Source organism: Pseudochaenichthys georgianus, chromosome 22 (genome assembly GCF_902827115.2).
Source record: "Pseudochaenichthys georgianus chromosome 22, fPseGeo1.2, whole genome shotgun sequence".
Lineage (NCBI taxonomy): Eukaryota > Metazoa > Chordata > Actinopteri > Perciformes > Channichthyidae > Pseudochaenichthys > Pseudochaenichthys georgianus.
The window spans coordinates 19,211,835-19,236,324 of NC_047524.1; the positions used below are offsets into that span (position 1 = coordinate 19,211,835).

At 42.3% G+C, this 24,490-nt stretch overlaps 1 protein-coding gene across 2 annotated transcripts in view; it reads right to left on the minus strand.

Moving 5' to 3' along the window:
• Positions 1–24,490, minus strand: part of arid1b (AT-rich interactive domain 1B) — a 179,844-nt gene that overhangs the window by 114,319 nt on the left and 41,035 nt on the right. For both annotated transcript variants that reach the window (XM_071207190.1, XM_034111673.1), the window contains exons 3-4: positions 19,089–19,244; positions 2,917–3,021 (exon numbers count right to left, since the gene is read on the minus strand). In XM_071207190.1, the coding sequence (XP_071063291.1) occupies positions 2,917–3,021; positions 19,089–19,244 (261 nt within the window). The remainder of the gene's footprint in view (positions 1–2,916; positions 3,022–19,088; positions 19,245–24,490) is intronic.

Here is a 24,490-nt window from a genome sequence, read left to right on the forward strand (position 1 = left end):
GCTTAGCGATGTTAGGTAAAAGATGGAAAGGGCTGAGGGCGCTACAGAGCCCTTACATTCCCTCTATATTCATGTACCAGAACCATCACTGCAGCACAAGATGGAAATAAGCTAATAAACTCCAGCTAAGTAACCAACAAGCTTTGTCACTTTAAAAGGACCTACACTTATCAAGTTTGTTGCGGAATAATCAATAATAAACAAAGTATGCACCCAAAAAAGTGTTTCACCTTCGGCTCACATTGACACTTCTCAATGTTTGTTTTGCTACTACAAAAGGGAGAAAATGCATTCAGAGGAACTGGCAACTTTTCTCAAAAGTTTCAATACCGAGTGGTTCATCTTTTTCAATAGATGATCTTTGCTCTGGCTCTTGCCTCCACTATTCTATGGCACTGGAGTACAGGCTCAGCTATATTAGGGCAAGTCTAAAGAGGATGAAAACACTGTAAGGGAAATATGGATATTGTTGGAGCTACATTTAGTAACAAAATATTTCATCACTAACTGTCAAACTAGGCAGTGCTGATCAAATATCAACATTCTCTTACTGCATTGTCTGTTTCTTGCATCATGTTTTCAGAGATATTTTAGTATACTGCTTGATTAGAACATGATAACATTCATGACCCCAGACACAAAGTACTTAATTTGCTAGTTTTCAGCTTTTATACACAATAATGTATCTTATCTGCTTGGTTTTGGCTCATCTGTTTTCAACATGATGGCCAGATAGTTTTGTATCTATCTATAAGATAATATCTATATTATAGATATAATAATGTTTATATTTATAGGATTATCGATCTAATGCACTCCGGTTTGGATATAGTGACAGTTTCAGCAAACAAAAACAAAAAGCTTTTTTCAATAACTCACTAAACTGTAAATGCTAACGCTTTTTTGAAAATCAGAGGGAGAATGCCAGTTTGTTTTAAAAGGATAAACTGACAAAGCTGCCGGTAGATACAAAATATACAACTTTTTTAACATGAGAAGTTGTTAAAACTGGAAGGTATGCAATGAAAACACCACTCCCTCATTGATTCCTTAATACGGAGAAGGACTGTGAAAACAACCAACATAATTGAATGCCATAATTGAATACATAAATGTTAGCATCAGAGCTAAAGCTACATGGAAATGAAGAACAGCAATGCTGATGCTAAAAAACAAGCTCGTGCTGAGTGCATTACCAATTGAGCATGGATTTGATACTATAGGCAGTGTTAAAGACACAGATACTGTACAGTGATATGGAATGCACGGCATGCTGTATCCCCAATATATTTCATTTTAAAAGACCCATGGGGCGCTGTGACTTGCATTTGTGATAAGTTACTAAAGCATTTTTTCCCTTTGGTCTCCCTTCAAAAATCCCGCCACATCACACAGCAGACTCGTCCCAAAACAACAACATGACACTTTGCCGACCCGCGCTCCCTCCCCCCTGACAGAGAGAAAGGGGAGAGAAAAGATGACAGCAGCTTTAGATCTGACATCAAACGCCGGCGAGAGAGTGAGAAAGAGAGAGGGGGGAAAAAACATGGTTACATCTCTGCCGTGACAGCTTGCTGGAAGAGCCTGGCAAACGGCGAGCAATTTCTCTCTCCTCTCCCTTCTATCTATCCATCTCTCGCTCTGCGTGTCTCTCTCTCATCAAAACTTGCAGCCGATTAGGATCTCGGTAAGCCATGCGCTTTGGATGGGATGCGAAAAACACACGGAGAACCCAAGGGGTAAAACGCCAGGATTAAAGGGGTAAGGGAATATGGGGTGATATCGGCTGCGGTTCAAATAGATCGGCCCCCGCGACTGCAGCGGCTCCTCGCCTCGCCGTGCTCTCTCGCTCCGGATCCACACACTGATACATCAAGGCCATTTCTCATTATAGCACGAGGGTAGAAGAAGAAAAGAGAAAAGCTTTCATGATGCTACTTTAGAGGGAAAGACAGAGAGGGGGGGGGAGTGTGGGAGAATGATAATGAAAGAAAATAAAGGGAGAAAAATGCCAAGATAAAACGGATGACACACTGGTGTTAAGGCGAAAAAAAACGGAGAAAGATGGAGAGACTGTGTGAATGAGCGAGATAGACAAAATCAGTTAGAAATATGACACATAAATCAGCCGCTGATTTGAATCAAATACGAGTCAACCGAGTCATCATACTTTATACGACCAATACACACAGACCTATGTATCAGTAGCAGTCTATGGGAAAATAGGGTGGCTTAATTTCAGTTCATACACCTAATTTATCCTTTCTAGCAGTTTATTCCTCCACTCCTGGGGCTCTTCCAAAGTATCTGCTAAATTAAACGGCACACACCTCAAGCAGTGCCAATATTTGCGACCATTTGCAAATGTCTATTTATTCTATTCTTGAAAGTGCTGCGGAGCTGTGCGGGGAGAAATGATAGAGAGTAAAAAACGATTAGTTTAGCCAAAAAACTGGAGCGGCCCACTCCTCTCTCCCCTCATAGATCAGCCTGGCCTCGCCATTTCTTCTCAATTACTCCTCCAGTCAACCTGCTTAAAGATTTTTTAGCTCGCCTAAATGCCAAATGCGAGTGGGTTTGCGTGTGTGACTGCGCGTTAGCAATAATGTCTGTGTCCGTGCATATGCTTCTGTGTGTGTGGGGGGTGTATGTGTGAGTGAGAGCAGGATGCTCCGACCACGGGCTGATGCATATGGCCGTTTCGCCTTGGGCATGGACGCCAGTCAAAACACAGACATACACTCTAAAATGAGCAATTTAATCCATGTCTCTCATGGGACCAGAGATAAAAGCTGTAGGCGAGCGGAGGAATGTGATTGGACAGAAAAGCTTACAACAAAAATACAGGAAGTGAAGACAGACAAGGAAACAACTTTTCTTTGAGGCTTGATGAGATCTCTCAGAGCTGTCACTCACCGGGAGACTGGATGGGCGGTCCTGGGGGACGCCATCCTCGTTGTTGGCCTTCCCAGAGTTCCCTGGGGCTGGACCTATAGGGCCATATGTCTCCTGCTGGGCCTCCTACACACAAACAGACACGGGTCAGCAAAGTGTCATGTTGTTGTTTTGGGACAAGCCACCTTTTTATAAATAAATTCATAGGATTCATTTGACTTTTTCTTCAAAATATTTGTAAGTTCTGTAAGGGATTCTAGATTAGATATGTCATATAGTGTCATAAACACACACACGACAGTACAAAGACCTCTGAATACGTCAGCACAACACCAATTCATTTCAACCATATCCGGGCCCGACTACCCACTAATCCTTGAAAAAAAAATGAAAAACACACACACACACACACACACACACACACACACACACACACACACACACACACACACACACACACACACACACACACACACACACACACACACACACACACACACACACACACACACACACACACACACACACACACACACACACACACACACACACACACACACACACACACACACACACACACACACAAACCAATACACACACTCATTCCTATTGTTCAATCTAAGTCATTTTCCTTCTCTCTGTAATCACAAGCCTATCTAGTGTAAACCAATTTTCTCCCTATTGTTGGAGGTGTTGCCCTCTCCCTCTGCCTGCCTCTGTATCTCCCCCTCTTTTTCTCTCGCTCTTCTTTTCTTTCACCACGGAGGTCGTTCCTCCATCATGTTAAGCGTCGGCAGCACAATGGCAACTTGTTAAAGAGCTCTGTGTGGAAGGATTAGCGATAACTGATCGGCGAGACGCGGCAAGAGATCACACACACACACACACACACACACGAGTGCTTGAACACACAACCAGAAAAACACACACACACACACACACACACACACACACACACACACACACACACACACACACACACACACACACACACACACACACACACACACACACACACACACACACACACACACACACACACACACACACACACACACACACACACACACACACACACACACACACACACACACACACACACACACACACACACTGCCACGTGTACATGTCACACACACAACAGGTGTGTTCAAGTTTTAACTTCCAAAATCCATTTCCCCCTACAGTTTGATGTATTATCTGTTGTGAGATTATACTGTGGTAGGTGGGCAGTATCCCTGTCAGCTAGGTGATATCGTTTTATAGCTGAAGATTATCCTTCACTGCAAGAGATGTATCATGGGAAATTGATCTATTATTAGAGCATTAAAGGTGTCACAATTTGTGCTTCCAGGGTGAATGATACCAATTCTGTACTTTTGTATATTCTTTATGAAATCTGATATTTTAGACACACTTACTTTACATACATTTGCGTGGTGCATTAGCAGCTGAGCACACGCAGACAACAAGTTAATGTATTCAATCATCCAGTATTAAGAGAAGGGAATGTATTGACCTTAATTGCCCTAGAGTAGTCCCTCTTTCAAATCCATATTTCAATTAATAGCCAATTAAATCAGTAAAACAATAATTAAAGAAATACAAGAAAATGTTAAATAACTTTGTTTCCTGAAATTATTCAGTTTATGTGGACATGTGGTGGATAACTAAAACTGCTGTTCATCGCTGGGTCACTGAATATTAACTAACAGCTTTTCTGTCTCGTATTTATATTCACTGAGACCTCCTCGAGTCCTTTAGGATATCAGGATTTGAGTTTATCAGTGAATAGATAAAGGCAGGTTAGCTACATTACAAATGTTCTGCTTACATAGTTTCTCATTTTGTGTGTAGGAAACACTTACAACACGTCAGAGAACATATATAAAATGCAATGAAATATTATATAAAATATGTGGGATATTTATGTAGGTAAAAAAGTTCTAATTATATCTAATAAATATATCTCAGTTTTTAATCGTGAGAAAGTTACCTGATTTTGGCAAGATAATAAAATCTAAATCCCACACAATCTGGAGATTTTTATTAATGTATTAATTTAATAAAATGTACAGCTGAATGTTAAGCAAGTACGCAAAAAAAGTTTATAAAAAATTCCTCACTTGCTTAAAATGATTGCATGCAATGCTTCTTTGTTTGACTGAATTGTCTTATTGTAATGTTTCATGTGTGGCGCCTTTTCCAGAGATCTGGTCTCCCTTCATCATTTTCATTAAAAACAATAGTCACAGAAAAAGGTCAGTCAAATAAATAACAACAAAGAGCAATAACCTTGCAACAACAGCTCTGTTATTTAATTGAACCAGCAACATCTCCTTAACCTTGTCATAAGACAGAGGAAACCCTGTTCACCCAGATGGGATTTGATATCTGGATCACGTATCATATAATAAGTGTGTGGGTGGTGCAGAGCCTCTTAACAACGGGAACGCAGCAAAGGACCGAGGTGCTATTTTTAAAAACAAAAGCCACGCTAGTTTCCTCGTCAGGGCCCTGGGCAAGCCCTGTATTTGTATACACACACACACGCACACGCACACACACACACACACACACACACACACACACACACACACACACACACACACACACACACACACACACACACACACACACACACACACACACACACACACACACACACACACACACACACCCTGTTTTTATCAAGGGGAGGCTGGACGCACGCCAAACGTTGGGCTTTTATTACATGGTCGGAAGTCGTGTTTGAAGCTGAAACCCGGCTCAGACACACACACACCTCCACAGGTAAATAAAGGCCTGGGGAAGGAGGGGTGCCAGAGGAGGACAAAATAGAGGCGAAAATATGTGTGGTGGCTCTCTGATACACACATATGTACACACACACACGTGCACAGTTCTGTTCACAGATGAAAAATGCGCACATGGACAGACAGTTGCTCACACAGTGAAATGAGAACAGAAGAGAGGCTGCTGACCCACGTCGTCAGCAGCCAATATTTACTCAGGCATATGAGTCTGTAGTGTGTGTGTGTGTGTGTGTGTGTGTGTGTGTGTGTGTGTGTGTGTGTACTTGAGGGGATTTCCGTTTTAAGTGGGTCAAAGTGAGGTTAGCCTCATACTACTGTTTACACTCACGTTCTTACATCATCGCTGTCAACTGTAATATGGACAGAGGGGGAGAGAGAGAGAGAGAAACGGAGAGCGGGAGGAGGGAGGGCAGATGCTGACAGAGAAATACACAAGGTGAGATGCAGAGCAGATAGAGAGGAGAGGGGGGAGAGGAACAAAAAGGCCAGAAAAAGCGAGCGCGAGGGAACATCAGAGGCAAATGAAGGAGTGCTGCGAGTGCATCCTTTCATTTGAGTTTTTTCCAGTCCATTGTCTCAAAATCCCATTTCCCAGCAAATTTAGAAGCTTCTAAAATACTCCATACCTTAAGCCTTAGGCCACAGCTAATCTGTTCTTCGCACACGCGCACACACACACACACACACACACACACACACACACACACACACACACACACACACACACACACACACACACACACACACACACACACACACACACACACACACACACACACACACACACACACACACACACACACACACACACACACACACACACACACACACACACATTCATCCTCCGTGCTTTTCAAAAGACTTCTTCTTGGCATAGTAGAAACGAATGAAGGATATTGAAGGCAAGCGTTTGAAGTACATGAGGGAATGCGGGAATCAAACTGTGAGTTAAATACTATTAGACAGCTGTGTGGAGAGACAGTGTAATATTAGATTTGATTGAATAGATGACTGCTGAACGTGGTGTAATATATAGAGCTGGGGAGGCTTTATGCGGACGCAAATCAATATTGCAGCGGCGTGTTAATCCGCTCAGGAACGGGAGGCAGACGGCAGGGGGAGGCAAGTACGGAAGTTACACTTTGCAGATAAACTTCATTTTAAAACATAATGTAACTAGTTGTAACTAGTTGTGTTGTAATCTAACATCTCTCATTGTAATCTCACATGTGTTTTCTGCACAAGGTGTTGTTTTTTTAAACTGTGAAACAAATGTTGACGTTTTTAAGAACAATGTCTGTCAATACGCATTATTTACTTTCATCAAATGTTTTACAACAGTAGGAACTGTTAATAAGTGCTTTAGATTCAAATAACTTTACTGGATATAATAAAAATGTTTTACTCTACGACCAACTTGTGTTCTCCTCATGGGAACAGTGCAGAGTAAAGACACACAGCACCCATGCTTTCCCTCTGTATTCTCTCTATATGACTAATCATGTTTAATTAATGCCGCTACACACACAAAGTTTGACCACATTAGCTGCGGGCGAAAGAATATGAAATAAACATCTGTTACTTTTGTCCTGTCAACAACATCTGACTATTAGACCTGACTCGCTTCTAAACTTAGAAACTCTGACATGGCAACCTTCAGGATGTGTTAACAATAAATGCACATCACTAACTCAGGAAACAAGTAATGCAACTTCAGTTAGAATATGAGACTCGTATGAACTCGGAGAAAATCCCTGCATTACTTTTGTTCGGCTCTCCGTTAAGTGTGCAAGGATCTGGAAGCAGAGATGTTGAAGTGCGTTGCCTGTTTGGGAAAATTACACTTGCACTCTTTAAAAAGTAGTCTAAATTATTGTTTGTACTGTCAGCATCATGCTGACAGTTAAACAGTTAAACTTCGTCAAAGAGAAACAAAAGCGGTCAAAAGTAAATTGTGCTATGGAACAAAACCCTCTCCAGTTTGAGCATATTTACTTTCAGGAGAATCTGAGCCACAGTGCTGCCCCAAACAGTTTCCTCCAACCCTGACATACATCCAATTTGACAGTCTCTTTCTTTTTCGGCTCACACCTCATTTAAGAATGTTGTACTGAGCCTTTTTGGTTGGTTGCACTGCACACTCTCTGCCTCTGTGTTCAAGCAGGGAGCAAGGTGCTCTGCTTTGTGAGAAAACAAGCGGTGAAGCTCTGGTGACAGGCTTCATTTGATGCCACCACTTGACACACAACAGAAAGCAGCAGGAACTCAATTCATGGCCATTACTTTAAGCTGATTTTGGCTGACATCTGTCGCAATTTTTTTCCCCCAAACAGCGAGAAAAAGATGTGTGTGACTTGAGACTGTACTTTTTTTTAGAAAAATGCTTGATTTTTAATCATTTTTTCCGCCGCCTTTGTCTGCTCTGGGCTATGTTGCTTTTAAAAACTTTGTGTGCAGTGTTTTCGTCACACACTGCTTTTCCCTTTAATACAGGGGTCAAATGAATTTCTCAGCAGCTTCCGCTCACATCTTCTATTCTTTTCTGTGTTGGCTTTGATTTTCATACCTTTTTTCTTTAATAACCAGAGGTGGGAGAAGTACTCGGGTCATTACTTAAAGTGGACCTATCATGCTATATTTGAAAAAATATATTGTAGGGCCATACTTACAAAACATGTCTGTGAAGTTTTTTTTTCAAAATACCAAACAGATCACCCATTGTAGCCATGCCTCATACTGCTCAAACCCCTCTTTTGAAGCCCTGTTAGAGAAACGCGGATCTTGGGTCCTTAGCTTGAAAGAAAAAGAAGAGGAGGAGGCAGAGCTAATGCCTGATCAGAATTCTACCGGAGATAAAGTTAAATTCGGTTGTGATAAAACGCCTTCCTGTTTAAACCACGCCAAGGACTATTTCTGAAACAGTATTCTTTTTTTATTTCCTGCTTTTTAAACACATGTGCTCTCCTCTACACTGTACAGGTTAGCTCTGAGTGTTAGCGAGGCTTGCTAATGTAAACAAAGACGTCCAAAACACGTCAGGCATTGTTTCTGATAGCAACTTTCTGTGGGTCCGCTGCCGATTTGACGTCAGTTCGGATGGAATCTGTATCCGCTCGTTGTACACCCGTTTTTAAAAGATTTGGGTACGGAGGAAAAGAGAGAGGGTTTTATTTTCTAACGCTGCGTGAGTTCCCCGACGCACCGGGGACACATATGTATGTATAAAAGACATCACAAAGTGCATTTTGCATGATAGGTCCCCTTTAAGTAGAAATACACTGTTACAAGTAAAGGTCCTAAAGTATTAGCATACAAAAAAATACTTAAAGTAACAAACGTACTCATTATGCAGATTGGCCCATTACAGAATAATATATATCATATATTTTGATATAATTATTGGTGCTTTAATGTGTTTAGCTGGTAAAGGTGCAGCTAATTGTAATGACTAAGTATACTACAGGTTAGCTTGTGAATTTACTCCAGGTTTAAATAAAGTTGTATTTTAGTTTTGATTATGTTTCATCATTAATCCACATGTACAAGTACACAATTTGCGAACAAGTACATATTCCAACTCCTTCCAAAATGTACTAAAGCACAGTACTTTGAGTCTATGAAAAGCGCTATAGAAAAACCATTTATTATTATTAGTATTACTTGAGTAAATTGCCATAGTTACTTTACACCACTGCTAATAACATTTACATTTTGCACCAACCCTTCCCTCACCCCCCCCTCCTCTCAGTCTGAAGCATCGCCTCCTTCTCTGTTCATCCACTCTCCTCATTAGTCTCTTGCTTTCTCCACACCTCTCACATCCCTCACACTCCATCCCCATCTCTTTATTTATATCCATCACTCGTCCTCTTTTCCTTTCACCCTCTCCATCCCCCCGTCTCCAGCTGTTCTCCTCATGACTACCAAATGAATTAGTCACCCCCCTTTTCCCGCTGCACCTTAGCAGATGCACATCTCCACAAAATCTGACGCTAATTCCATTAATATTCATTAAAAATTAAGCTTAATTGCGCGTCTTTAGGAGAGAAGCCCATAAGCCCCCCCCCCTGCCCAGACCCTGACTAACTCAACGCACACACACATTCACATGAAGCATTTGACCACAACCCTCTGCCACATTACCCCAAGGACAGTGAGTCTTGGATGTCCATTGGCAAGACCCTGAGAGGCACGCACACACACACACACACACACACACACACACACACACACACACACACACACACACACACACACACACACGCACACACACACACACACACACACACACACACACACACACACACACACACACACACACACACACACACACACACACACACACACACACACACACACACACACACACACACACACACACACACACACACACACACACACACACACACACACACACACACACACACACACACACACACACTCACATAAACTCTGGGAGAAGACATAGTGACGGGTGGGTCAGACAGAGGTGAGGATGCGAGGGAGTGTGTTTCCTCTTTTATATGAATGTCTTTATGTACGTGTGTATGCTCTGCTCTCTACAGGTAAGTATAGTTAAAAGCGGCGTTTTCATCTTGCATTCATCTAAGCTGCCAAAAAAAAAAAACCTTTAAAGAAACGATTACAGACATGTACAAAAAGCTTCTTTGCATCAGGGAGAGGCGGTGCCGGTGCTGATGGTGGTGCTGGAGGGGGGTGCGGCACACATCCATATTCAACACCCCGCGTTCACACAGGCATCGGTTCAGACTTGCAGATACGCACACATGCTCACACCAATCAGACCGACTGAACCGTAATTAAAGCAGCAATCAGCAGCGAGCGCCGGCTACACCGTGTTCTGAAAAATGTGACAAATCAACATTTGGTTATGATGTGCTCGTCTCCCGTGTTCTCTTGACACTTACATCGTTTGATCCATTTCGGAATATTTGGAAAACATTGCAGTTACATTCTGACTTTGTCAGATATGCTGTAAATATATTACAGGGCAGACCTACTTTCCTCTGCGGCAAGTGCCTTTTGAAACAGTGTGTTGGTTGGACTCCATGTAAATGATGGGCATTTATTCCAGGGTACAGTCTATTATTATCATCAAGAGGAAAGGTGGGCATTAGAATGGAAACAGCTGCTGTGTGTGGCTATGTGTATGCGAGGATTCCTGTGTGTGTGTGCCTACTGTATGTATCCAAGAGCTGTGTGTGTGTGTGTGTGTGTGTGTGTGTGTGTGTGTGTGTGTGTGTGTGTGTGTGTGTGTGTGTGTGTGTGTGTGTGTGTGTGTGTGTCCAGCCTTAATAGGTCCATTTGTAGCAGGGCCTGTTCTAGTGCTGTGTCCTTCAGATTGGATTCTATCTCAGCAATCCCCCTGACCTTTAGCACAAAGAGACTACAAGAGAGGACCAGAGTGCCAACACAGGACAACACACACACACACACACACACACACACACACACACACACACACACACACACACACACACACACACACACACACACACACACACACACACACACACACACACACACACACACACACACACACACACACACACACACACACACACACACACACACACACACACACACACACACACACACACACACACACACACACACACACACACACACACACACACACACACACACACAGTCAGTCACACACACACAGTCAAAAGCAGCTATTAGCTATTGCCCATATACGTGTGCAGGCCGTCCCTCAGGGATGATGTCAGATGGAGCCGACAGTGTTAGCTGCAGATGCCGTTGCCAGGGCTTTCATTCTCATTCCTCTACACAGACTAATCAAATAAGAGCCAGTCTTTGTACCATCTTCACTTCACACACTCTTCACAAGTCCCCGTCACCACCCCCACCCCCCATCCGCCCAGTCACTTCAATTGCTTTGGCTCACAGTTAAAGAGGACATCCACCCAAACTGGTGTACACCCACATGACTTTCGCTAAAGCACGGAGGAACAATAGCGATGTGTGTTGGCAAGCTCGACTTTGACATTTTCCTTTTTGGTGTTTTCTCTTTCTCTCTCTGTCTGTGAAGTCTGTATCCAAGAACAAATGTAGCGGCATTTCCTAACAAATGGCAGCTAAATTAGGCCCCCAGGGTGCTGTGCCACTAACTACGGGCCCCCTTTTTTTCTGAGCCATTATGATTGTCCTAACCGTTCCAAAAACACCTCTCCCGTTCTCGTTCATTTGCATTTCAATTGCAGCTCGGCTGTACAAAAACAAACATAAATCAAAACAGGGGAAAAAGAAGACTGAAAAAGAAAAGAAAAAAAACAGTGGCGGATTCTAGTTGAGCAATTAGCGAGTGTCAGTCAACGTGGAGGTAAAAAACACACCAAATTAAAAACATCATCTCAGACACATTATCACATACACACAGACACACACACACAAACCCTCGCTGACATATACAGCATATATAGTTTTTTTTACAATTTTATCATTTAGTTTGTGCCTGAAAACTCATCAAGCTTAAGTGCTCGTCAGCGGTGGCCAATCGGAGTGCGGCAGGCCCAGGGTTGCCGTGGCGATACACGGGGACATTTAGAGGACTCCGATAAACTCTGCCATTTAAAAGGTTATGACAATTAACGCAGCTCTCTGCAAATTACCACTGCCAGACCTTTACCCATGGACGTCTCTCTCTCTCCCTCTTATCACCCCGCACCCAGCCTCTCTCCCTCTCTCTCCCTCCTCCCCTCTCCCACCATATGCCCTCCATTTCCGCAGCCTGTCCTCCCTCCATCCCTCCCTCTTTCTGTCCACCCCCTTCCAGCCAGCAGCACTTTTATTATCCTGTTAATTAACAGAGTTCTTCACTTAATATTCAAATGGTGACCAATTAATGACATTGAACTTTGAGCGCCCCACCCACACACACAGTGCCCCCCTGCGCATGCACAGACGCACGCACACGCGCACACGCACACGCACGCACACACACACACACACACACACACACACACACACACACACACACACACACACACACACACACACACACACACACACACACACACACACACACACACACACACACACCACACACACCACCACATCCTATTCGCTTTCACTTCACACACACTTTCCTGCCTCTCATTTCCTCTGTCCCCTCAACTTCCCCTCCACCTCTTTCGCCAAGGTGAGCTCCCATTTCCGTGTGTGTGTATGTGTGTGTGCGCGCACTGAGGCAGCAGAGCAAGTATACAGCGAGGGGGTAATAAAGCCAGGGGGGCAGGCTGCAGAAAGGCTCGACGGCCTTTTAATTAACCTGGTGTGATTAAAAGCGGGGGTGGCGTAGGGCGAGAGAAAGGGCCTGCTGCTGCAGCCGGGTGGGGGCGGGGGGGTGACCGACAGGAAATAGGAAATGACTGGAAGTAGGGAGAGGTAAAGGAGCCAGGTGATGATGTGCCAGTATAGGGCACCCATTGTTTATAAAGGGCTCCCTCTAAAGACCTGCAAAGACTTTCTTACTAATCTTTTTTTTACATTTAAAGCAAATAGAATATAGAATGGGCGTAATGAGGAAATACGTAAACTGGAGTTTACAAAACAATCATATCACAAGGTCCATTTAGCTACTTCTCTGGTGCTTCTATTGTTCATCAATAATTAACAGTCAAGTCAAAATAGAAGAGCCTTTAAAAACTTTAGCAAGTCAACATTTTAACACTAACAGTCCCATAACAACTGGGAAGAGATCCCCTACACAGGAAGATTGTGTGATATAGAAATACTTAAGAACAGCTAGTAAATACATAAAACGTGTTTGATGGACAAATATGCAGACTTCATTCAATATACACAATGGACATTGTTGATGTCAAGTGTTTCTCCAAATGTAGTGATTTGTATTTTATTTTAATTACTTCAATGGTCTACTGTTTTTTTTTGCTGTACAAATTCCACTGCCTCTCATAACAAAAACATTGTACTATCTTCAAAATGCAGTGTCACAAAGCTTCAGAAATCTGGCACTTTAGAGGTACATGTTTCTCAGAGGACAGCAAAGATATGCTCTGGTTTCATTGCAGAATATGATAACATTCCAGTGGCCTGTACTTTTTATTCTGTCATATAAAAGGCCCACATTCAGTAGTTACTCTATTTTCAGATTAAAAGTAAAATAGCTTGAACTGCCAGGAGCGTTCGTGGTATAGTAGTTGTTTAGTTCACACCACGTGGAGGTCATGTGATGTTGTGCTCATGAGCATCACTAATACAAACCAATGAATCAGCTGCCTTCAAAGTAGGTCCCTGTAAAGTGAGCGTGTCTCCTCCAATCAGCTCTGAACTCATTGACACCTCCCCAGAGCCCACTCTCAGACAGGAAGAGGAAATAGTTAAGGCCAATAGAGGAAACGACCGGTGGGATCAGTTAGAGTGGATAGGAAGGTTTCACTACAGGAAGTAAATGTCACAGAATAACTTCCTTCTTCAAAGACCAGCAGTCAAATTCCTTACTATACACATTCTTACAAATTAACCATACAGTTTATATTATACTAAAGAGAAGTCAAGGCTATATTCTGACACATGTTATTGCTCTCTGAAAAACAACTGTAACACACTGTCTTGGTGAAATATGAAATAGTGAGTTCCCCATGGAATAGCTGATGAAAGCCAGCACCATGTTCTCACAACATTACAACGAGTTTAAGGCTGGCAGCTGGCCAGCGTTGCATTTTTTTATTTTAAGAGATGTGTCTCACGCTGTAATTGAAGCTAACAATAAGACCAAAAACATCAGGGTCATGGTATTTATAGGGTCTGTTAAAATATACTTCAAGAAAAGGGGGCCCCATTACATGGCATTTAAATATATTTGTTTCTAGTGTTTTTAACAGTCGATTCAAAAGCAGTTGTGGAAAGTGACATGTAAGTGTACTAATAAGAAACAAAGAACTGCATGAGGTTGAAACAATCTCAATCCATTTATATAAGTGAATGTAACAGTGTTTCTGCAAACTTCAACTCGTACTCATCAATTTTAAAATATCTGCTGTTCTCAAACACCCACAGCACTCAAAAAGCAGAAAACCACCCATATATCTTCCCTGATGTTATTATATATTTTTTTTTCTTTTCGTATCAGCCTTGATGTCTTAGAAATGTCTTTTTAGCCTGCTCGGCTCCTCGTAATCGGATGAGGTCACAGCAGTGCAATAGACTCAAAGAAAGATGGCATTTTCACTTCGATTTGTTACAAAACCAGCTAATAGCGTTTCGTTGCAGAGCAAATTCTGTGTCAAAGGCAGCTGGAATGGTTCCATCAACTGGAGGATGTCCTCTGGCTAGGGTTAATGGGAGTGGAGTGGGGGAAAGGAACTGCGGAGAGCGCAGGAAGAGCAAAATAAAGAACTTTTCAGCAGAGTAATGCAGGGTCAAAAAACTGGGGTCAAAACCACAATGACATCCTAATCTGGCATGCGCTTGCAATTGTGTGTATGTGTGTGTGTGTGTGTAATCCGTTCCGTGCGGCTCACATCATGTCTCATTTCAGCCCAGAATCACAGACAAAGGTCGCCGTTTGACCTTTTCACAGCTCAGAATTGCTGCAGCACACTTGGCTGATTTGTGTACACACTGACAGAGGCACACACACACAAAAACGGATGGAAAGACACACAGAAAAAAATGTAAAAAAAACATTGCTGAGCTGAAAAGACACCAAATATCCTACTTGTAATCTTGGCCAACAGCAGTGTTTAAGTTTAATTTCAAAATCTAAAACAGAGACCTGGTTTCATTGTTTGTTAAATGTATTATTTAGTTTTCTGGTTTTATTTGCTTCTCTAAATTCCTCTCTTGCTAAATCGATGAACAATTAACTTTGTCTTAATGCCAGCGCACAGGCTTCTTTTTCTAATGTGTTAAATGTCATGTTTGTATTAATGATCAATATTGTGTATTTTCAATGAATACTTGAACAAAAATTGCTGAAATAAAGTGAGTGGTCGCTGGAACTGGATTCTCAGCTGGTCACAAAAGATGGAATTGGTGTGCAAAATACACTGATATTCCAAAAACCTACAAGAGAGACATAGCCTATTACTAACTATACATTTCCATTGAAAGTAAATTGACTGTTCTTCTCCATTAATAGCAGGGTTTCTTCCAACACCAAGCCAAAACATAAAATGTATGGAAGCTTATTATTCAAAGAGAGGATTTAGTTGGTCTACAGTTTGATGGCTAATAGACAGGAATCAGGAGGTGTCGGCACATCACCTGCTGTGTTGCCGGGATATAAAATGCTATATAGCTGAAACACATAGGAAGGATTTCTTGATTAAAAGGTAAAGACAGCGGGAAGCAACATTGATGCAGTGGCTGCTGAAGTTATTGTGGCTTTTATGCAGCGTTAACAACCATGTGCGCTGATTGAAACATTTTCCCTTAAAGTGGCGTGCATGCCTAACAATGAAAAACAAAGGGAAAGCAACTCTTTGGTCACCAAAGCAGTTGGCATGGAAACCAACATGGGACCTATCAGCACAGGTGAAACAGGGCTTTGGCCAATCAGAGAGCTGGGGCACAACTACCTGGTGTGTAAATGTCAGTGAGGGTCAATTGGTGCCACATCATCAGCAATGATGAAAACACACTATTACTGTCACGAAATGTCAACCTGGCCATGGATCCTAGTTAGAGGGAATAATGTTTGTGCAGTATGCAGCTCAGTCTGTGTGTGTGAGCATGTTAAAGGGGGGGAATAAGAGTAAGTGCTTTTTTTCAGTGAGAGACAAAAGGCATGCTGGCTGAAATGTTCACTCAGTGTGAAAATTACTATGCCAAGACTAACGATTTTATTTTTTGACAACCTGCTTTTGTGTTCTCAGTGGCTTTTTGCTTAGCTATTTGTCTTCATGTACTCATTATTCCAGACTGTCTAAAGAAAGGTTTAACTTCATCTCAGTAAATCACAGTATAACTACCTTGACAGATCCGACTACCCTACTGCCTAATGGCCTCAACTAGTGCAGATGCTTAAACACTCCACTCACATTGGTGAACCAAAAAGGGATCTGGGCCAAATAAAGGATGCTTTTTAAAAAAATTAAATTGTTTGCAAGTCTTTGCATGAACATGTCTTTACAATCTAGAAAGAGAAATGTGTATACAGTAAATGTAGCAATCACTCTAATGCAATTTAAAGTCTTGCCAAGTAAAGAAAGTGTTATAGGAAAAATAAGTGCCAATCATACCTTCTAGATTGTTAAATTATGTAAGAAGCAGTTACGTTGTAGCTTGCGATGATGGTGGTGTATCTTTCCATTTCACAGTCTCTTCAGTTTTGAAATTAAAAACTGTATTTATATAGTTTTCAATAATTTGGTGCTCAAAGGTATAGACATGATTACAAGATGTGGAGATTAAACAACAGTCATTTTATTGTAATTTATTTGTATTTATTATTTATTGTAACTTTTTCAATGTCATACAGGTATGAGTTTGTTTGACAGTGTGTCTCTGGAAGGGGGCGGTAATTAGGGGCAGTTCATAAATCCATGTAAACATGACCATTATTCAGTTAAAACGAGACACTGCGTGCGCACCTCCTAAACCGGAAGCTCCGGTCGGCTAACCATTATAATCCGTTTATTGCGTTTATTATTTATAATTGTAATAAAGGATTATCAGTAATCATTTTAAAGTTACACAGAGACATTGGATTAACCGTTTGTATGCCCTTGAACACAGCTTTTGATCACAAAACAGCAAAGGTAAGACACAATTTTCATCATGGCTACGTGAAGTGAAGTTGTTTTCTTGCTCTTTCCTGGCTGCTAGCTCAGTGAGTTGTGGTCGTACAGTGATGAGACTTATACCAATGGAATCTGTGGAATCTCAGCGTTCATGTGATATGTCGTTTGTGCAGATAACATGACGTAGAAAAGATCGCTTTTGCCAGTTATGTGCTAAAGTAGCCGTTAGCCCCGATAGCCCGTTTCGCTAAGTGTTGATTTAGACTCTTGGTGTTGGACTTCTGTTCCGTGTAGGTAACATGGTTAATATCGTCTGTTAGCTGAGTTTCTTCCCGTTAAGTGGGTATGCATCATTAACAGGTTGTTAAATGTTAAGAAGCCTTAAGACGCTGTTTCTAGCAAGATGTTGCGTCTGCCCCTATGGTCTGCCCCGGGGAGTCTCACAATAATAAGAGCGTTGTTAGGAGAGATGACGAGTGGCATTCACAGTGGCCAATCAGAGTGGTAATCAAACCGGATACGTCCCACGGGAGGAGGGTTCCCAACCAACCAGAATTGTTTAAACTAAGGAAGTAGCGTAATTCATATACCGATAGCAGCACCGTTTGTCCAGCGGCTTAACGGTATACCGATACCGTCCAATCGGGTACCAGTACTGACTTAGTACCGGTTCTCGATACCCATCCCTACTCATGTCTCTTTTCCAGTTCTGCGTCCACTCTTTGACTCTCCCTCCCTGTTCTGTCTGATCTTTCCCTTCCTGTCCAGTTCTGTATCTGTAATCTCTCCCGTCTCATACTGTTCTTTTCCTGCTCAGTTTTGTTCTAATCTGTTCCTATCCCGGGACAGGCTGTTAACCAGTCACTCCATGCAGGCGGATAGATCCCTCTGGCTGCAGAGTGGATGGGAAACACATGGGCAGCCTTCACTCAACTCTAAAACAACTGCTTGAACCCAGATCCCCGATGGAAAACTTCAACAGAACAACACACTGAAACTTGGCAGGACGAGCTAGCCTCAATCCAAAGCTGTGCAACAGGCCTTTTGTTGTACTGAGAATTCTGGGATTGCACAGCCGCGTTTGTGTGCATAGAACATTTTCAATATTTGTTTATACTGTATCACTGTGAACTCGAATTGCATTTAAGTCCTCTTTCTGTAAGTGTGAGAGTGTGTGTGTGTGTGTGTGTGTGTGTGTGTGTGTGTGTGTGTGTGTGTGTGTGTGTGTGTGTGTGTGTGTGTGTGTGTGTGTGTGTGTGTGTGTGTGTGTGTGTGTGTGTGTGTGAGCTGAGAGGTTATGACAATATATAGAAGCACATAGTGATATTTACCTAAAATACCTTCTTAGAAATAATGCGAGGGAATAATGGGACCACATACACAAACACACCCACACACTCTGTCCTTAAAGATGATCCCTCCAATTTCAGCACCACTAAAATATTAAAATATAACCAATGGAAAAATGTTTGGATGAAATCCTTTTCTCAGCTGATGTTTCAAAAGTTATCCCTGATGTGATTTGCGACATCTGCGCATCAATGTGTATCTGATATATTTATTCAATTTTACAGCCGGCAAACAGCACAGTGTGTGTCTCGCTCTGATGAGCTGGTGTTAGTACCTGTTGGGGGGGTGGTCGAGGCTGCAGGTAGGGGCTTTGAGCGGGTCCTGGTGGGGTCTGCTGGGGGGGGCTGAAGTACGGAGGGTTCCCCTGCTGCCCCGCCTGTTGCTGCTGGCTGAAGCCCCCCATTCCCTGCTGTCCATATGGCACCACCTGCTGAAACAACCAATCACACGACGGTTAGAAGGGAGGCATTAAGGTCAGGGCTAAGGTGGAAGAAAACGTTCCCCTTCCCTCAAATTAAAAGTAATGCAGAGAGGCTGTAAGAGGGGCAATTAGTAGGCATCACAGCAAGTGTAATAGTCAAAAGCAATCAAAAGCATAATCTGAAATTTTATGTGGACATTTCCACACTGGCCAACACAAACTGGCCACTATACATTCCCCAATTCATCTGATTGTCCCTGAGCTAACACTTTTAATTTAGCTCAGACCAGGCTGACACCCGTCTCCCAGCAGTCCTCTCACTGCAGAAACCTCAAACGTTATGTCCTCTGGCTTGCCAAATGCATCCTCTTCTACATTATCTCTGCTCACAGATGGGATGAGGTGTGTTGGATATTTCCGCTGGCCCGTCCCAGGCCGTAACCCTAATGAGGGACACATGGATGAGCAGGGGCATTCCAGGCAGTGCAGTTAAATAACTAACTCGCGAGGGCGAAGCCACGCCAAGTCCCAACGCTATATTACACGCCGGTTATGAGAATGAATGTGAACACGGAGTGCGTGTAACAAGCTGGCACCGATACAAATGTAGTCTAAATCCCCTCTTGTCGTTTGTTATGACTACAGACAGCGCCAGGTGCTCCTCACTCCTCTAAGGATTCCTACGGAGGCTGGGGTTTTCTCATTCACACAGACACACAAGCATGCCAACACACACACACAAAAGCTAAGTACAGACTATTAAACAACATTTACGACTACTGGTGAAGCAATTTGACAGCATTTTTCATGTCATATTGTTTCTCCCAACATGTCATATTGCTTTTTTTAATTTATTGACGACCAAAAGTGATACCACAAGCTCATTAAACAAGCACACAGGCTGTAATTTGGGGTGTGAGTGAAGCTCATCGTCCACCTCCAGATTTTGCTCCGAGTCCTAAGCTTTGAGATGTCTCTTTAAATCTTCTTTTGGCAGGCTTGGCAGAGTAAAATTCTCGAGAGATTTATATTTCAAATGATGATATTAGATATCAGGGGACTACAACGTGACGGAACTACTACACTACGGTCTTGTCAGATCAAAAGTAAAGAGCACACATCCATATCGTAGTTTTACTGTGACTGTAAAGAGAGAAAACCGCGGTCAGTCATAAAAGCGCTGTTGAAGTGTGGCTGGTGTAAAATACAGTGAAATGTGATCCTCTGGCTGTAGAGGGCAAGTGGAGATTAAAACGTTAGAAATAGTTTTGAAGAGTAACTTCCTTTTGAGTGGGTGTTGAAAAAGAAATCTTCTCTCCATGCTGGCAGAAGCTTTTTGACACTCTGAATAGAGATGATTGGACAATGTAGAATACTTTTCACTTAAATGAAAATTTGATTAGAAAGGACAGGTCTGTGTGTGTGTGTGTGTGTGGGGGTGTGTGTGTGTGTGTGTGTGTGTGTGTGTGTGTGTGTGTGTGTGTGTGTGTGTGTGTGTGTGTGTGTGTGTGTGTGTGTGTGTGCTCAGAGTGTGAGAGTGTCATTAGGCCGATGAGACAGACAGACAGGGTGAGATCAGTCTAGCTAGCAGAGAGGTTAATAGCATGGCCCCGCTCATGCCAACAGCACTACTGGATTCATTATGCAGGCCAGGGCAGCACACACACACACACACACACACACACACACACACACACACACACACACACACACACACACACACACACACACACACACACACACACACACACACACACACACACACACACACACACACACACACACACACACACACACACACACACACACACACACACACACACACACACACACACACACACACACACACACACACACACACACACACACACACACACACACACATCATTAGTTGTGGATCAAAGCCACTCTCACAAAACAGAAGCGACTCTATCCTGTGATCAGTGATGACAGGCTACTGTAACACACAGTGGGTCTCAACTGGAACACTACTGTTCTGGGATTGGCGAGGATTAGGTCGCCATGGAGATCGAGCACAGACAACCGTGGGTGGGTTCCTTTCTCAGACAAACACAATGACAGGCAGACAGACAGATAGGGGCAGACAGTGACAGATAGACGGAGGAATAGATAGAGGTAGGCCGCGATAAAGACAGAAAAGGGCTAATGGAGAACAGCTCTTTAGGTTTTCTTGCCTCCAAATAAATCCTCTTGGAGCTATAAATAACCTTGTTAGAGAGCACGGCAAGCTAATGAATTAATAATAAACTACACCAGTTTCTGTTGTCTTTAAAATTGCCAATTTGAGTTGCAGAGATTTTACATGTAAAAATGCACCTGGGACACAGATAGCAAGCGGCGGGAACAAGAAAGCTCAAATACACCAATGTTACGTCTGCTGCCTCTCTTTGCTTTATATCCGCCGTGACTGCCTGGATGGGTAGACATAAGCATGGGGAGCTTTTTGTGTAATGCTATGTGATTCTTTATTTTCTCAAGATTAAAAAATTCAAGAAGTTGTGCTATCATTTGTGACCACTGAATTCACTGGATCCATATCCTTTTTAATGGATCACAATATACTTGTTTTAAGCAGACTCTTTGCCATGTCAGAGCACAACAAGCAAGCAAGCTGCATTCTATAGACCTTTTTCCAATATATTATTGATAATCAAAGTAATTTTTCATGCAACTACGGCAGAAAGGCTGTTTTATTTTGTGATAACACTTAATATGTTTGGGTTTAAGACTGAACAAACAGACAATAAAGACATTACCTTGGACTTGATTCACTATTTTACTATATTCTGAATTTTTGTAGACATAATCAGGAAAATAATATGCCGTTAAATGAAGATGTAAATAAATGTTGGTTGCAGCAACTGGAAAGTTTTGCTTCTGATATTGCTGCTATGACAAGCTCTTTGTCTACCTAGAACTACGTATAGTTACATATATATACACTACTATAGTGTATTTAAGAGCAGATACTGACAGATAGCGTGCAGGTAGACAGGCAATCAGGTAAGCAAGTGGAGACAGTCATGGAGACAAACCAAATACCGCCAGTCAGTCAGTCAATAGGAACAGAGACAGCAGGCAGACTGGAGGTCTAACAAGTAGCAACCTGTCACAGTGGCTTTGCGAGGGAAGAAAGAGCCATTCAAACACAGCTTCTGTTTGATCGCTGGGGGCGACTGTATGAATGTACTGTACCCACTGAGTACCAGCTCACTGAAACCTGATTCCCTTTGACTGAAAATATGCTTAGTGATAAACAGACTCGCTGTGCCGCTGCTTACACCAATAAACACAACTGCTGGATGCAGAAAAAAAGACCATTTTCTGCCTTTTTTCCTTCCACTCAGGTGGGTGAAAGCAGAGAAAATAACAGTGTGATTTATCCAGAGTGTCTTGGCAGGCACACGGTGTCAAATAAATGTCTGTAATGAAATGACAACAGATGTGAGGTGCTCTAGGGAGAGATGAATAGACGTCCTGCGAAGCAAATAATTCACCATAAACTGTAGAAAACAGTGTGATGAAAACAAAAGCCTTGGCGGCATATTAAGAGACAAAGACACAAACACAGAGAAGAACTCAATCAAAAATCTATCAAAACCAGAATCAGATACAAAGGCAGACAATGTCTTCCTGCTCTGAAAACGGAGGGCAATACATAGCGATGCTAACCCATCTATCGCAGGTATGTGTGTGTGCATATGCATGTGTGTGTGTGTGTGTGTGTGTGTGTGTGTGTGTGTGTGTGTGTGTGTGTGTGTGTGTGTGTGTGCGTGCGTGTGCGTGTGTGCTTTAAATCAGCAGTTTAAAAACGTGTTATTCAATTGGGCCAATGAGCAATACACAAGATTTTGTTAATTCTGTCAAAGAGGCGATGCGACTGGCTGCTACCGGGATCACAGGTCAGCCATTTTGATTGACAGATGGGTTCAGCCAACCAGTGAGCCGCAACCCTGACGCCTGCACACACACATACACACACTGACAGGCAACGCATCAGCATGCTGTCCTGCTAGATGGCCATTACATACAAAAGAAAAGCAAGAGAAAGGGATATAAGCAATAAAACATGATACAGACATGTGAGGAGACCAAGAGACGGTGGCAAAGAGAAATGTTTAGAGAGACAGAGATGGAGAGATAGAGGAGCGGCGTTACAGACTGAGATACTTAAAGGGATGGATAAAGCGATGTTTCACACGATAAAGTCAGAGAGAGACTGATAAAGACGCGAGGCAGACAGAGAGATATGTGGGGAGGATGGAGCGACACAGATAAGTGTAAAAGAGAAGCAGAGGAAGGAAGCAAGAAGAGTCTTAGAGGAGGGTAATGTGAAATAATGATGAAGACGAATGGAGACAGGAAGAAGACGCCAAAGAGCTTCAAGTTCTTTTATACTCACATCATTTGAGGAGGTATGGAGGAGGCAGAGAGACGTTTAATGCAGTTCAGATTGGCACCAGGAACACCAGGTGAATGTAATTAATCAAATAGCACTAACGAGCCGGGGTAAATCAGCTGCGGTACTTTGCAATCTACACATTGATTTTAAGGAGGCTTAAGCAGAAAAGTGACAAAACAAAACTCACTTTTTTTCTTTCTTTTTTTCCAGTATAACTTAATGGAAACCATTTTCCCACAATGCAATACACATAGTAAAAGGAAGAAACGTAGAAAAGTCGCTGTTTTTAAATGTATTTAAAAGTCAGATTCTAAAAGGTTTCATTTAGTTTCTTAATGCTTTTAACCAGAAAGAAGCTTTACAGTTAAATTGCCTTTTCTTTCTTCCAATACCATACTGCATAGTAAAAGTGTTGATTTCCATAGTCCATTATTTCAGCAGTCACAAAGCCATATGCATCAAGATCTACATATGTTTTCAACTTGAAAGTACCAGGCCACTGCTGTCAGATGTCAATCAAACATTTACTTTGATATGTCATTTGAACGTGTCCGAAGATGTATTTATTTAGTTTGTCTGTTTTCTAAGATGTTCCTAGGGTCATTCCACAACCACCAAAAATGTGTTATATTTTCAGTTCACTCCTAAATGCTTTGTGGGCAATACATTTTGGGAAAATAGTGCTTATTAAAAGCCACACCCTGGCCCTGATGGAAATGCCCAAACAAGTAGCTATTAACAATAATAACAAATAATCCAGCATGTGTCGGTAGTGCAAACTGAGACATATGAAAGAACACCGTTAGCACTGTGTTATAATAATTTCCTGCAC